Consider the following 15,009-nt stretch of genomic DNA (forward strand, 5'->3'; position numbering starts at 1 on the left):
TAAATGAATGTTCATAGCAGTCTTATTTGTAGCCCCAGACTGGCAAGAACCTTAATGTCTTTCAATGATTTAATGGTTAAACAAAATGTGGTACATCCATACCACAGCATACTAGTCGGGAATATTAAGGAAAAATTATCAGTAACATTTAATAACTTGGATGGCTCTCAAAGGCATTATGCTGAGTAGAGAAAGTTAATCTCAAAAGGTCACATACTTTACAATTCCATTTATATAGCATTCTTGAAATGAGAGATGGAGAAAAAATCAGTGGCTGCCAGAGAGGAAGGACGGAGGGTGGGAGGGGGATGGGTGTGACCATAAAGGGACAGCATAAGAGAAATCTTCACGGTTATGGAATAGTTCTATATTACAGAGGTCATTCTGGGTGTGGAGGTCACAGGTAACCTTGAAAAGTGCAAAGGGTGGCAGCCTGACATAACTAATTTACCTATCTTACTAAAACAGGAGTTCTGCAGAGGGAGCCACCTTTGTATGTTTCCTGGAATAGTCGAGCAATAACTTTCTTTTTTTTTAAGATTTTATTTATTCATTCATGAGAGACACACACAGAGAGAGGCAGAAACACAGGCAGAGGGAGAAGTAGGCTTCATGCAGGGAGCCTAATGTGGGTCTTGATCCCAGGACTCCAGGATCACGCCCTGGGCTGAAGGCAGGCGCTAAACCGCTGAGCCACCCAGGGATCCCCAGTAGTCGAGCAATAAACAGTATTTGTTGAATGAATCAACCCAAAATATAATTGAGTCTCTCACATCAGTCCCCACCTTGATGGGCTTCCCCACTGCCTACAAGTCAGATCCAAAACCTAAACTGGCTTCTATCTACCCCAATCAGCTTTATCCCCTACCATGCCTTTCTTTTTGGTTGTTGGTCAATTCCCCCAAATCACCCTATTTCCTCTCCTTGGATCCTTATATCTTATTTTTCTGCTTGGTGATTTACTGCTTATCCATGTAAACCCAGCTCAAATGCTCCTCTTCTGAGGGGCTTCCCAGACTTCCAGGCAGTCTGCTTGCCATCCTGTAGCACCTGGTACAAGACTCCAGCATACTTTGTAGCATATATTATACTGTCCCTAATGAATGCCTCCCCAACCAGAATGTATGTTTTTCCTACAGAAAGGAAAGGATATGTCCTAGCACTTAACACAGTACGTCATTGCCAAGTCTATTTAATGAAACCTAGAGCCCATTTCATCTAAGAGATAGCTCTCAGTCTTTCATCTGAGATACAAACAAATTAACAACTTCTGATGAGTTCCATCTCTTTTTTTTAAGCTTGATCTTCTGGCTCAGTACTGCTAGAGCTGGTAGGGGGAAGACACTGAAAGCATCAAGAGAGCTACTATCTAACCTTCTCTGGAAATTCAGTTAGCTGAAGTAAGAGACTCAAGAAAAAGATGGTAAGGCTTAGGGATGTCTTGAGAAGGACTTGGTGTCCAGGCTAACTGTGCATTCCCAACAGTAGAAGAAATAAGCCACATTGTGGTTGCCTTGTTCAGGTGCATTTCCATCAAGATGGCGTGTAAGGAAAGTGGAGTGTTCTTTCATCTTGAATATTGGATGGCCTGCCCCCGGCCCACAACATGGGCTGAGGAAAGCTAGTCCATCCCTCCAAAAGCAGAAATGATTAGTCTCACAAACCCATGGGGTTGAGAAGCAGACAGCAAGTATAATAAAACATACTGGGTTCAGTCTGGAGTTTTGATGGCATTTTAAAGCACGCTGTGTGAAACCTTCTATTGATGGAGCTTTAGATCTCTCTGCTTTAGGGAGCCCTGCTGCGTAAGTGACTCCGGAAGGGGGAGAGGGAGGAAGTGGCTGACCAGCCAGGACTAAAAAAAGATGTGGGTCATGGTCTCATAAAGAGCCAGTGAAGAGCCAGCGAGAACATTCAAGGCCTGTCCCAGCCCACACTAAGGCCTCCCCCTACCTCTCATCCATGTCCAGCAAGGTAGAATGTGAGAAGAAAGGAAGACGACAGGAGGGCAGATTCCACCGAAACCACTGAACATCTAACTGTACCAACAACATGTGACTTTCAGATGTTCCTTACCAGTCCAGACTCCACACCATGAGAACTCAGAGAGTTCAGGGTACATTTACCCACCTCTCCAGTCATACCTCCCACCTCAATCTCTTACTTGTTCCAGAAACATCCTGTCTGTGCACTTTCATGCTTGGGCCCTTGAACAGGCTCTCCTCAGCCTGGAATGCCTCCTCCCACAGTGTCTGCCTGTCAAAGTCCTATTCATCCTTCAAGGCACCAATCAGACACTAGCCTCTCCATGAAACCATCACAAATCCTGTGAACTGGAAATAACTGCCATTCCTCTAGTGTTCCCTTAGACCTCTGGTCATAGCTGTGCTGTTACAGAATTTATCACACCCTGCTTTCTCTCATAATTAATTATGGGTATCCATCTCCTCCACCGATCTTTAAAGGCCAAAGATAGGGGCTGATCCCCACTGCACAACAGGGTGCCTCATGACCTAGCAATGCTCCACGCACAGTTATACACCTCATTATTATGCTGACTGAAAGAGCGTCTCACACACAATATCAGGGGCCCTTTTGGACAATACAGCAAGCACTTTTGAACACCTGAAATACGCCAAGAACTGTGCTGGATAATGAATGGATGCTTCACAAGTCACAGGAGATTAACATCTGGATGGGAAGAATGAACACGCAAGCTATCTATACTGTGTTCAGTATGGTAAGGGGAGTAGGTGCAAAGTGTGAAGGCAATGTTTCTGGAATCTTCATGTGCACAAAGTGTAAAAATCAACAGATTCTGGTTCAGTGGGTCTAACGTGGGTCCAGAGAGTCTGTATTCCAAACAGGCTCTCAGGCTACATGGAAGCAAGGACAATATCCTTTTTTTTTAAGGATATTCTAAAATATTCTAAATAATTCTCAGTAATGAGGGGTAAGGTACAAAGGAAGAGGGAAAGATTGACTAAACCAGGAGGGATATGAGAAGACTCAGAGAGATGGATTTCACACACCCCCACACCGTTCGTTAACAGGGCAGCAAAAGATGGCTCGGGTCCGCTTCGTAGAAACATACAGGCGTGCAGCTTGTGACAAGACAATGCTGAACAGACACAGTGCAAAGTGCCTTAGGAGAACAGAGGAAGGAGTGTCTGGCCACTTCTTTCCCTCTGAGAAAACAAATATATATGAAAGGAGCCTTGGAGCACGGGTAAGATTGCTGGCAGATGTGAGCAATACTCCAAGCCAAAGGAATGCTACAGCAAAGGCTCAAAAGAGAACACAGGTCATGAAGACAGCCAGCAGGAGGATCCTGGAGGCAACTAGGGGAGAACAGAGAGGGGCCTCGTCTGCAGGATCCTGATTATCAAGAACACTGCTGGTGGTCCTAGAAAAGTCCACCAGGACTGGTAGTCAGCACCACCAGGACAGGCTTAAGCTGTCTCACGTCTCACAGATGCAGTGACGGATTTCTGTGAGCAGCTTAGAATAATCAGAGATGCAGTTAAATCATAGGCCTTTCCTTTAATCCTTCCTGAAAACCAGCCACCACCTGCTGCTGCTCCTGCACTCCCACCATTCAGGTGGCTCTCCCCAGATGTCTTGCTCACTTAAAGGGAGAGCCTACAAAAGGGGAAAAAAGACAAGCTTTTTTCCAACACGAGTAGGAGCACCTCTTAAACCACCAAGAGCTGAACAGCCCTGGTCTACTTCCTGCTTCCCCGGCAAGTCTCTACTCTCTGTAGTGCAGAAAAATAAAAGTCGTTTCAAGGACAAGCCAGAACTGGCCTCTCTTGCTCTGGGCATTAGCATCATGTCTCCTGTGAAAAGTCCAGGTGAAATCCTGTGCTCTCTTCACGAACTCCGGAAAACGCACCCTACCTTTCTCATGTGTGTCCTGAACACTGTGCCCTGATTGTCCACTCATAAACAAATACACGAGTAATAACTGTCTACCTTCATTCATTCATTCATTCACTCATTCAACAAGTATTCACTGGGCCACTCAAACTGTGCTGGGCCTGGGAGTGGATCCCTCCAACCTCATGTCCTTCCATTTTTCTCCTAGGTCACTCTGTTCTTATCACACCAGCTCTGTGGTGCTTCCCAAAATACCAAGCATGCTCCTGCCTCAAGGTTCTGTGCTTACTATTCCCTCTACCTACAATACTTTCCCTCAGATACGCTCATGGGTCATTCTCTCATTTCATTCAGATCTCTATGTACAGAGGCTGGTTCTGGTCTAACAAAAACAACACTCTATCAGTCTTCTTGTCCTGCTTTATTTTCCTTCCTAGCACTTATCATCACTGGACATTTTATACATATTTGTTTATTGTCTGCCTCTGTACCCCCTACCCCTCTACTCAGAGGGGGTGCCTTACCCTGCTCACGGCCGTGTGTCCAGCACATGGAATAGTGCTTGGCATGAGGAAGGTACTGACCTATCTGCTGAGGATATTGTTGAATAAGCATGAAATGGGAAGCCACTCAGAGCCAGAGAACTACAGGGTCGGACCTGAGCCTGGGGAAAAACAGTCCAATAGCTGTACAAGGACCATCCCCTCAAGTGTCTATAAGAATTCTCTCAATATACTATTCAAGAAATCCTGGGTTAGGAAAAAGATTAAGAGGATCCAAATTACAACAGTGGCTTACTAAGTAAGTGCCTGTTATATAGACATGTCAGTGAATAAATCAGTCATAGTTCCTGCTCTCATGGAGTTATGATAGTGTAAATAATTACATCATTGTCATTGTGATAAATGTCACAAAATACAGGATGAACTGAAGCCAATTCCAGAGTTTCCATCCTGAATACATGGATGGTGTGCCATCTATGAACAAAAGCAGTGATGGTTTAGGAGGGAAAGAGCTTTCATTTGAGACACTATTTAGCGTAAGGATCAACATGAAATGCAGCTCTAGTATTTAGGAGCAAAATAAGCAAAACAAATAGATTTTTGAAAGCCATTTATAATTCACAGAATACACCAACAAACTTTTACTTGAAAGACATTTTAGCATTAGTGTGTTTTGCTGGTCCTCAGGACAGCTCTGTCAAGGTTACAGGACGTTTAGATTTTACAAATCAGCACAGGAAAAATAAGCTCATGACATGTGTCCATTGTTTAAATCTTATGTGACTCTTAGAAATCAATTCCTTTTAAGTGATCATTAGAAGTGCGGCTACAGGGCTGAGCTGACAAAATTTGGCTCTCAACAGCTGAAGCAGCACACTACAAAAGCGAAAGAACAGGGGAAGATTACTCCTTGGTATCCCATGTTTCTCATCAGTGGGTTTGGACACAGAGCCAGCTTCTGTTTTTAGGGTCTTTGCAATCAAAGCACTATGAGCAATCTCGCTTGCCCATCTTGAGCTTATTAGCTTTTTAAAAAAATTGTGGTAACATATGTAACATAAAATTTACCATTTTAACCATTTTTAAGTGTATAGTTCAGTGGCATTAAGTATATTCACATTGCTGTACCATTTTTTTTAATTTTTATTTATTTATGATAGTTACAGAGAGAGAGAGAGGCAGAGACACAGGCAGAGGGAGAAGCAGGCTCCATGCACCGGGAGCCCGATGTGGGATTCGATCCCGGGTCTCCAGAATCGCGCCCTGGGCCAAAGGCAGGCGCCAAACCGCTGCGCCACCCAGGGATCCCACACATTGCTGTACCATTATCCCCACTATCTATCTCCAGAACTTTTTTATCTTCCCAAACTAAAACTCCATCCCCACTAAACACTAACTGCCCATTCCCTCCTCCTCCCAGTCCCTGAGTAACCACCATTCTACTTTCTTTGTATACTCTGGTTACTTCATTTCAGTGGAATCACATACCATCTGTTCCTTTGTGACTGGCTTATTTCACTCAATATATAAAGTCTTTAAGGTTTATCCATGTTGTAGCAGGTGTCAGAATTTCCTTTTTCTTTTTTTTTTTTTTCAATTAAGTAGGCTCCTCACCCAATGTGGGGCTTGAACTCATGACCCTGAGATCAAGTGTCACATGCTCTACTGACTGAGCCAGCCAGGCACCCCAAATTTCTTTCATTTTTAAGACTGCATAATATTCTATTATATGTATTTCAACAAAATGGGGTACTATTTTGTTCATCCAGTCAAAACTGGTACACCTTGGGTTGCTTCCATCTTTTGGCTATTGTGAGTAATTCTCCTATGAATATATATAAATATCTACCCTTGAGCTCATTTTTTGAAAAACATTTTTGTGTTCTGATCAGAATTGCTGCACACTCTGCCCAGAGATATTGGGCCATTTGTGAACTATCTACCGTGCCTGCCATAAGCCCCAATTCTGGCCCTTACCTTCACGGCCCTGAACACAGCCAGTCAGGTCCACTGGAACACAGGAGCCAACACGGTCTCCTCTGGCCTGCCATTCTGCAAGCAGCTAAGCATCCTCAGCTTCAACTGAGACAGAAAGGGAGCATGGTGTCTTTAGTTAACGTTTTGGAAATAGTCTCCTTCAAGCTCCAGCAGAGCTAAAAGACTTTAAAGATGAGATGCAAAATTTAACAGTAACTTCTCCTTTGTCAGTTATTCAGTCATCAACCAGGATAGTCCTATGATCACCTGCAGTGAGCTGGAAAAAGAAAGTTCTTCACTTCTGGTCCATCTGTACTCTTTAACAAGAGATGCTTCCACCTGCTAGATACTGTATTGGAACAACAGAAGTATATGCTGGGGCTGTAAAAGAAGTGTAACCTACAACAAAAGCCTTGAACTTTACAAAGGCCATATCACTATACAACAGGGGTCTGCCAGCCACAGCCAACGGGTTTGGCCTACACTTATTTTTGTAGATCAAGTTTTAATGGGACAAAGCCATACTCATTCATGTATGAGTTATGTACGGCTGCTTTGGTGCCACAACATCAGAGTTGAGCAGTTGCAACTGAAACTGTATGACCCACAAACCCTAAAATATTTACTATCTGGCTCTTTACAGAAAATGCTTGCCAACTCCTGGTTCACACATCTTGGTTCCTTCTCCTCTCCCAAGCTGGAAATGAGTGGTGATTTGGTCAGCTGTTCATGTGGAAGAGGCCTTCCTAAACTGTGGGGAAACTGGCTGGCTCTCTACCAAAGAGACAATAGGAATGCCCACACTCAACAAATCAAAAGTAGGACGGGAGGTACCAGACTGATAATTTAGAAGAGGCGAGGAACACACCTTTAGACAAATGTGATCCCATTTTCCATCGAACTGCCTGCTGTAGGAATCATCCCTGAACACAGGCTTCTTAAACTCATGCAGAAGCATCACGGCGAACCCCATGAATGCTGCTTGGGTGGTAACTGAATTTTCAGGATGCTCCCAACTCCCTTTCCCTACCCACACATCGGGCAGCCACAAGCTCTTTCATCCTCTGACTGGTGTTCAAATGTAACAGCATTACCCACAACATAACTTGAAGAAGAAAGAGCAAAACTAACTGTTTGATGAACATGAATTCATATCCCAAGTGCAAGTGCTCACGTGCTCTCAAGAAGCACATTCTTCCTCTTGGGTCTAATTGTACACTCAAAAGAGGCAAGGCTGGAAACAAACACAAATGCCTCAGAAAAGTCAGTAGAAAACTCTGAGAATGAACAATATTCAGAAGCACAAGTTTTTCAATGCAGTGCCATTTCAAAATCAAGAGTCCAGAATTCAAAAGGCTAGCAAATAAAACTGGCATCTTTTTTTTATTTTATTTTAAACCCATATCTTTTTTCTCTCCTGAAATAGAGCAATGGTGTTGCAACCGGACATATACATCGCTGTCCTCCATACTCGAAAATGACACTGCGGGGGCACCTGGGTGGCTCAGTCCACTAAGCATCTGCCTTCAGCTCAGGTCATGATCCCAGGATCCTGGGATTGAGCCCCACGCTTAGCTCCCTGCTCAGCAGGAACTCTGTTTCTCTCCCCTCTCTACTGCTCCCCCTGCTTGGGCTTGCGTGCTGCTATCATATAAATAAATAAAATCTTTAAAAAGAAAAAGAAAATGAGACTGCATATGGCATTCCCTATTCTGCTTCATAACAGCAGCAGAGCAGGTGAGTAATCTGAAAGAGGATGCAAAAGCATTCCTTCCACCACCAATAAAAAGCAATGCTGGATCCCAGAAAATATAGCTTTGTGCCTTGGGCAATCCCTTAATATCCCTAAGCCTCAGGGTTTTTTTAATATTTAAAATGAATCGCTCTGATAGACAACCTCTATGGCTCCTTTTCATAGGATTCTCCTAGCTCTATAATTAACCTGTGTAACTCACTATGCCACATATAACATAAAAAAGGCATGCATCAACAAGTCCTTACTTCACTTCCTGATATCCTTTCCACACACTCTTTCGTCACCAAATCAGTGTGGGAGCAAATGAGGCAATATTTCAGACTCAAATGTGTGGCTCTTGAAGCCAGCTTCAATGAGAACTGTGTACCTGGATTTAGTGGGTCAAAAGGAAATATTCGAATACTGTGCCTTTTACCCATGGAAAAGACGTTTCCTTCTGGAGGATAAATTCTCAGATCTGGGTTCAAACCTTAGCAGGGGCCTTAGGAAAATGGTAGAAGATTGATGCCAGCAAATCAATGAAAAACCATTCATTAGTGGTTGCAAAACAGAGCGAGAAGGAAGCTCCTCTCCTAAGCTTATGGGTCAGTGAATAATATGCAAGTCTGGTGATCCCATTTTGCTCTCACAAATAAAGAAAAAGGAGTAGGTGAGGAGAGAACAGAACAATGTTTAAGCGCTGGGTCTAGATCTTATGAATAACAAACTATGGTGAAGACTCACTGAATCTGGGGAGTCTGCTCAACTCACTGGACCCAGGGGAACCTGACAGATGCGGCCTGAGCACTGGGCAACTGGTAGCCCACAGGAAAGGAGAGGAAACTGGCTGTTGGCAAAAGGGGATGAGAGTCTCAACAGATGCAAACCTCTCTACCCAGACCAAGCCTTTTTTGGGCTTTTTCTGTTAGAAGAACAATACCCAGCTGGATTCATAACCTATGAGCCAGAGATGGGCCCCAGGGGAATTGCCTGAGTGCAAAATTTTACGTGTATGTTAAATATGTTGCATTTTTCTGGGGAGGGGGTTCATCATTTTCAGTTTTTAAAAAAAGATTCCAGTCAACACAGACATAGAATAGGATTTTAAAAATCCAATATCATTACCCTTTCTGTTCTACCTCTTCTTAATAATCCAATAGGTGCCCAAGAAATTTAAATTTCAATTATTTCCAAAAACAAAATTAAGTAAGGTTGGAGAGTTGGAAGTGAATTTTGAGAATGCATCATACCTGCTAACACTATCACACACTCCCTAAAGCTCGGGAAGATAGAAAAGATGACCTGTTGTTAAAAATGAGTACAAGTGACTTGAGGTAGATTAAATCACATGGTAGCAGATAGAATCGGGTGCGTCACTGTCAGTGATAGAAGAGGCACCAGGAGAGCACGAAAGAACATTTTAACCAGGAAAACAGAAACCAGAAGTTCAGTCTCTAATTCTAGCTCTGCCTAACTCAATCTGTGACTTTGAACAAGTCCCGTCCTCTGGGTTTGGGTTCTCATCTGTAAAATGCAGGCTACTGAAACAGAGTAGTGGTCTGCAAACTCTGTTAAGACAGTGAACATTATGTTTAGATAAAATCATCCAGAATTCATTAGAAGCTAAAACAAATTCAAAATGGCAGGTTAAACATACTCATTTATTTCTCCTCTCTAGAAACCCCATCGTTATCATTCATAATGACATCACTGTTCATAAATCTCTGCTGTGTGCTGAGCATTTACAACATGATTACTTTAAGCGCATTAACTAATGGAATCCCTAACACTCTTATTAGGTAGGTGATGATGTCCATTTTACAGATGAAGGAACTGAGTCCCCAGGTAGTTTAAGGAACTTGCCCAAGTTTCCAAAACTAGTAAGTGGCAGAGTCAGGATTCAAACCCAGGCAGTCTGGCTTGAATCTGTGCTATATCATCTCTCAAACTGACAATCAAGGAACAGCAAAGCTCCCAAGGAAAAAAAAAGCTGAAAGAGAGAGAGAGCAGATAAAAAATATCAGCAAACTTTGGAAGATGAATAAACTGCCTCAACTGAACACCGAGTGCTGCACATGGCAAGCCACTGCAGAGTCTCTGCTAAATCTCAACTGCTGGAGATTCAGGTTTCCTCTGAAGATGTGAGCATAAGGGAGGCTGAAATCAAGCAGTACTGGCCCCCTCCCCTAGGTAGGCAACTTTTCCGTCACCACTCCAGCAGAAGACTGGAGGTTTATCATCTGGACAGGATGAATTAGAGACTCCAGACTTGGGCATAAAGGGAACCAACCACTGAAGACAAAGAAGTGGCACCATTTTGGGGGATTAAGTGAAAGTCTGCACGTGGAAGCAAGAGCCCCCAGGCTCCTCCCATCAGGAGGTTCCTAGAATAACAGCCAAGCTCATTCTACTCACGCAGAAGCCTGAATGAAGGTCCATGGACTCTGCACATATTGCATTGAAAAGGGCAGGTCCATCACCCTACAGCTTTGGCTCTCAGAATGTAACGCCAGGCCAGGAGTAGTAGCACCCCTGGAAAATTTGTCAGAAATGTAAATTCTCGGGCCCATGCCAGACGCACTGAATAAAAAAATTCTGGGGTGAGGTCCACCATTACCTGATGTGCGAACAGGCCACCAGGTAATTTTAATAGCTGCTTAAGACTGAGAAACCCTGCCCTGCAAGGAGGCCCACTAGTCAATAAATCCATCCCACAACAAAAAGCGTCCAACTGATTTTTCAGTATGTATTTGGAAGACAGTCCAGAAACATCAGAAGTTTCAGGAAAGACTCCATCCTGAGAAAGACCAAAACAGATATCACAGAGCAGCTCTAGTGCAGGGGAGTGAAATGAAGGAAAGCCTGGTTTGTTGGGCTTCTCCCCGGCCCTCATCATCACATGGCCAAGAGCTACTCCTCAGGCTGTACCTTGAAAGAGCTAGAAAACCAATGAAACAAACACTCTAGGTCCTCTCCAGCTCTGCCCTGTGCCTTCGTGCTAGTCCTTATGTCCCAGATGCTTGAAACTAACACAGCAATTTAGACTGACATTATCGATGGAACTACCTCTGATAACTTTCTTGTCCCTATGAATGAAAAAAAAGCACTGTTATGATGAAGAGTTGTTATATTCTGTATTGCATTAAATGCAGAGACAAAACACATTGCTTCAATTTATATAGCGATATCTGTACCTGTCCCACTCCATTATACCCTCTTGCTTCTGTGTCTCACGAGCTTTACCCGGCTCACCCTTACAGCCTAAATCTTAACCTCCAAATTCTCCCCTATTACTGCTTTTCACCAGTCTCTACTCACCCCAAGTCTTATTGCCACAAGCAGATCATTCTTCTTACAAACCTCTAGCAGCCTCGACATCTTCTACCATGTAATCAACACAGACGAAAATCTCTCATTTACATTTACCTCCTCTGCGTCCTTTATTTAGTTCATCTATCTCAAACCCCTTGGTCCCCCGCTAAAGATCCTTTTTTCCATCCTTTTTCCTCTCAGGCCACTTCACTCCTCTCTTGGAAAACCCAACCTCCTTCGGAGGATGAAAAACCTAAGCCAGGCATCATGCAAAGAATACCACAAATTTCCTCACTGAATTCTCACACTAATACCGGGAGTTAGAAATCACCCCTGTTTTTACCTTTGGAGGACTGATGCTTAGAGAGATTAAGTAACTTGCCCAAGGTTACAACCAGGATTTTAATCCAAATCCTTCTATCTTCACACTCTTAGCCATTCTACTCTCCTGTATCCAGAGGTCTGACTCAAGGCGGGGGGGGGGGGGGGGGGGGGCGGGGGGGGGCGTTCCTTAATTCTGTAGAAAATAAGCAGGGCAAAAAGATCTCTGCATGTGCACATATATTATACGTGGTCCTCCACAGATGCTGAGAGCCTTCCAGCCAAAGCCCAATAGGCAACACACAGTTCACAGCAGCACCTTTCCACCTGGAGGGCCCCTGAGGGCTCAGGAGTTGGGCCAAGGAGCAGCACAGTATGTCTCTCCGGCAGGAATGGATGCAAAGCAGGGGAGCAAGGCTGGCTCCTGGGCCCAGGATGCCAGTAGGGAACAGGTGGTTAAGGGATGCCTCTCCCCACGCAGAAGACCTTTGCGGAGGTAGTGAGGATGGTGCACCTTCCACTGCGGGGCAGAGCGGATGCCCACCTGCAGAGACATCCAGGTCTGATTTTAAAAGCTCTTAAGAGACAAGGTAGTAATCTAACTAGCAAGGGCAAGCAATGACCTAAGGAGAAGCCTGCGCCTTACAACGGCACAGCTAACTTGGAGGGGCACAAAGAAATGTCTACGGTGACAAGAGAAGGTGCTTCACGGGTGCCCATCAGAATGTAGAGGCGGCCACCGTCCCCTCCTCTCCAGAGGGGCTGTAAGTCCATTTTCTACCGTCTGTGTGATAGGAAAGGTAGGCGGGCACCTCGACGTCTCCCACCCCGAGGGCCTGAGCCGCGCACCTCCCAGCCTGTCCTTCTAAGGGCGGAGAGGCTGTCCCCGCCCGTCGCCCCACTCAGCCCCAATCCCCCGCTCCCACTTGGCACCTGTCTCTCCCCTACTTGGTCTCCCTCCAACCTCCTCGCCCCATCGCTCTGCCCGCTAGACCTCTCTCCCCCCCTCTACCCCCGCCCCTTTCCTTATCCCTCAGCCCCACGCTGCCCAGCGCTCCGTACCTTGAGCGTCACGTCGCACAGCTTGCCTTGCCGCCGGATCTCCTCCATGACGCCGTAGCCCCGACTAGGCAACTCGGACACGGAGAAGTGCACCAGGTCCTCCAGCTCCTCCGCGCCGTCCTCCACCATCTTCCCCGGCCGCCGCGACTGCGCAGGCGTGGCCGGCCGGCTCGATACTAAACGAGGCAGGACGAGGCCGCGCGGAGCGCGCCAGGAACGCCCGGCTGGACGCGGGGGGCCCTGCGCGGCCGCCGTAGTCTCCTACCGCTCTGCGCCGGAAGTGCCGCTGCCCCGCTTCCTGGTGCGAGCGCAGCCTTCGTTCCCTCGCTTTCCCGACCGTGCTTTTGCGCCTGCAGCTGCCTCAGTCTTTCTGGATTAGCCGGTCCCATCTCCCGTCTTCCCGATCCAGACCTGACCGTACTCGTATCCCGACTCAGGGCCGCGGACTTCATTTCCGCCACTACCCTGACACTTCCGGCATCGGCGGAAACGTCCGGTTGCCATGGCGCCTCTGTACACAGTTCTGCAGCCGCGAGTGCGGGGTTGCGGTCGCTGCACAGGTAGCGGTCCAGCAGCTGGCGGGCCACTGCCTCCACACCGGGGATCCTGGACCACGCGCCGCCCGGGTGGGGAGAAGCGAGGCTGGAGAGGGAGTTTACGCCGAGGCGGCGGGCAGCGGCTGCCACCCGAACACCGCTCCATCAAGTCCCCCTGCTTGGCTCGCTGACCCGGGAAACTGGAGCGGAGGAGAGGGCGCGGCATCGTGGGCGCGCTTGCGGGCTGCCTGGGGCGTAGGGTCTTCGAATCTAACGTTCTTCGGTCCCACGAGGGCTCTGCGTCGGTGCGGAGGTTGAGAGGGCGCGAAGTGGGGGACCGGAGGTCTTCTGGACCCTTCCGTACTCGTCAGTTTTCGAACTGGAGGGGGCTTGGGGATCGCCAGGTCGAGCCACTCGCTTTGCAGATGAAGAAACCGCACCAGAGAAGGACAAGAATGGCCCCAAGGCCCATTGCCTCCCGCGCTCCACGCAAGGGTCCGGTATGTTGGGTGAGGAAAGGGGAGAAGGCCAGTTCTGCCTGGAATCGAGGCCGGCTGCGTTTGAACTCTGTTTGGGGTTCAGACGCTGCCGCCGCTCTGATAGCTGTGAGGATTCCCTATGAGAGCACCTGGCCTGGGCAGGAGCGCTGCAAGGTAGGGAGGGACTTGTCCCAGCAGATGCTCCTTCTCCTTTTATCCAGCCCTCAGAGGTACTTGGTAGCAATTCTGTTCATTCTCACCCTTCAAACAATAAGGAAACCACGAGCCTCTCAGAGAAGTCTCCTGGTGGCCACTCAGACGTCCACTTACTTACAGCAGAACTATATAAGGGCGGCGGCCATGAGAGAAGAGCATTCCCCCCCGAGGTCCTGGCAGGGAAAAACCGTGCTAAAAGAGAGGGCATGGTGAGGGACTGAATATGGCTTTTTTGCAAGTGGTACCTGGAAACTTAGTGTCCTCTTGGAAGGGCTGTGGACTCAGGGACTGGAGGTGATGTGACAGGGAGTGACATATGCCCCTTGGGACTCTCTCAGTAGTGACCGAAGATGGACCCACATGTGGAGATTCAGCCACCCTCTGACTTCCAGCCATGACCATCACTACCAACCACCATTTCCAGAGTTCCTGCTCTGTGCTGGGTACTGTTCTTGACATTGAGCGGGGATTCAAAAGAGATAAAGCACAGTTGTATCCCTCAAGCAACTTGTAATTTAATTTGGGAGCGGAAACCCACACAAATGATGCGGCGTAAGAATGATAACAAGCGTTATTTCAGTAAGTGCAAGATGGCATGGGGTCTCTAAATGTCTGGGTGTTTAGTGCCTGCTGAATCGCAGCCTTACAGGAGGACTTAATAGTGAAGGCTTGCGGGGGAGCGCCTGGCTTGCTCAGTTGGTAGAGCGTGTGACTTTTGATATTAGGGTTGTGAGCTCAAGCCCCATGTTGGGTGTAGAGATTACTTAAAAAAATAAAATCTTGGGGATCCCTGGGTGGCTCAGCGGTTTGGCGCCTGCCTTTGGCCCAGGGTGCGATCCTGGAGTCCCAGGGTCGAGGCCCTCATCGGGCTCCCTGCATGGAACCGCTTCTTTCTCCCTCTGCCTGTGTTTCTGCCTCTCTCTCTCTCTCTCTCTCTCTCTGTCTATCATGAATAAATACATAAAATCTTTTTTAAAAAAATCTTAAAA

General features: G+C 46.7%; 2 protein-coding genes across 14 annotated transcripts in view; one reads left to right on the forward strand and one right to left on the reverse strand.

Annotated features, from left to right (window-relative positions):
* The window catches only part of KLHL18 (kelch like family member 18), a 56,131-nt gene extending 42,666 nt beyond the window's left edge, over window positions 1–13,465 (reverse strand). The window contains exons 1-2 of one of the 4 annotated variants that reach the window (XM_077859109.1): window positions 12,790–12,946; window positions 6,360–6,464 (exon numbers count right to left, since the gene is read on the reverse strand). Coding sequence is in view for 2 of the 4 variants with exons in the window: in XM_077859107.1 (XP_077715233.1) it covers window positions 12,790–12,918 (129 nt within the window). In the remaining 2 variants the exon portion in view is untranslated. Of the gene's footprint in view, window positions 1–6,359; window positions 6,465–12,789 lie in introns of all 4 variants that reach the window. The other 3 variants (XM_077859107.1, XM_077859108.1, XM_077859111.1) reach the window with 3 other exon arrangements.
* Window positions 13,088–15,009, forward strand: part of KIF9 (kinesin family member 9) — a 55,874-nt gene continuing 53,952 nt past the window's right edge. For 2 of the 10 annotated variants that reach the window (XM_077859101.1, XM_077859106.1), the window contains exons 1-2: window positions 13,090–13,825; window positions 14,359–14,599. In XM_077859101.1, the coding sequence (XP_077715227.1) occupies window positions 14,563–14,599 (37 nt within the window). In that variant the 5' untranslated portion in view covers window positions 13,090–13,825; window positions 14,359–14,562. Of the gene's footprint in view, window positions 13,826–14,358; window positions 14,600–15,009 lie in introns of all 10 variants that reach the window. The other 8 variants (XM_077859102.1, XM_077859104.1, XM_077859097.1 and 5 more) reach the window with 5 other exon arrangements.

This window comes from Canis aureus, chromosome 19 (genome assembly GCF_053574225.1).
Source record: "Canis aureus isolate CA01 chromosome 19, VMU_Caureus_v.1.0, whole genome shotgun sequence".
Lineage (NCBI taxonomy): Eukaryota > Metazoa > Chordata > Mammalia > Carnivora > Canidae > Canis > Canis aureus.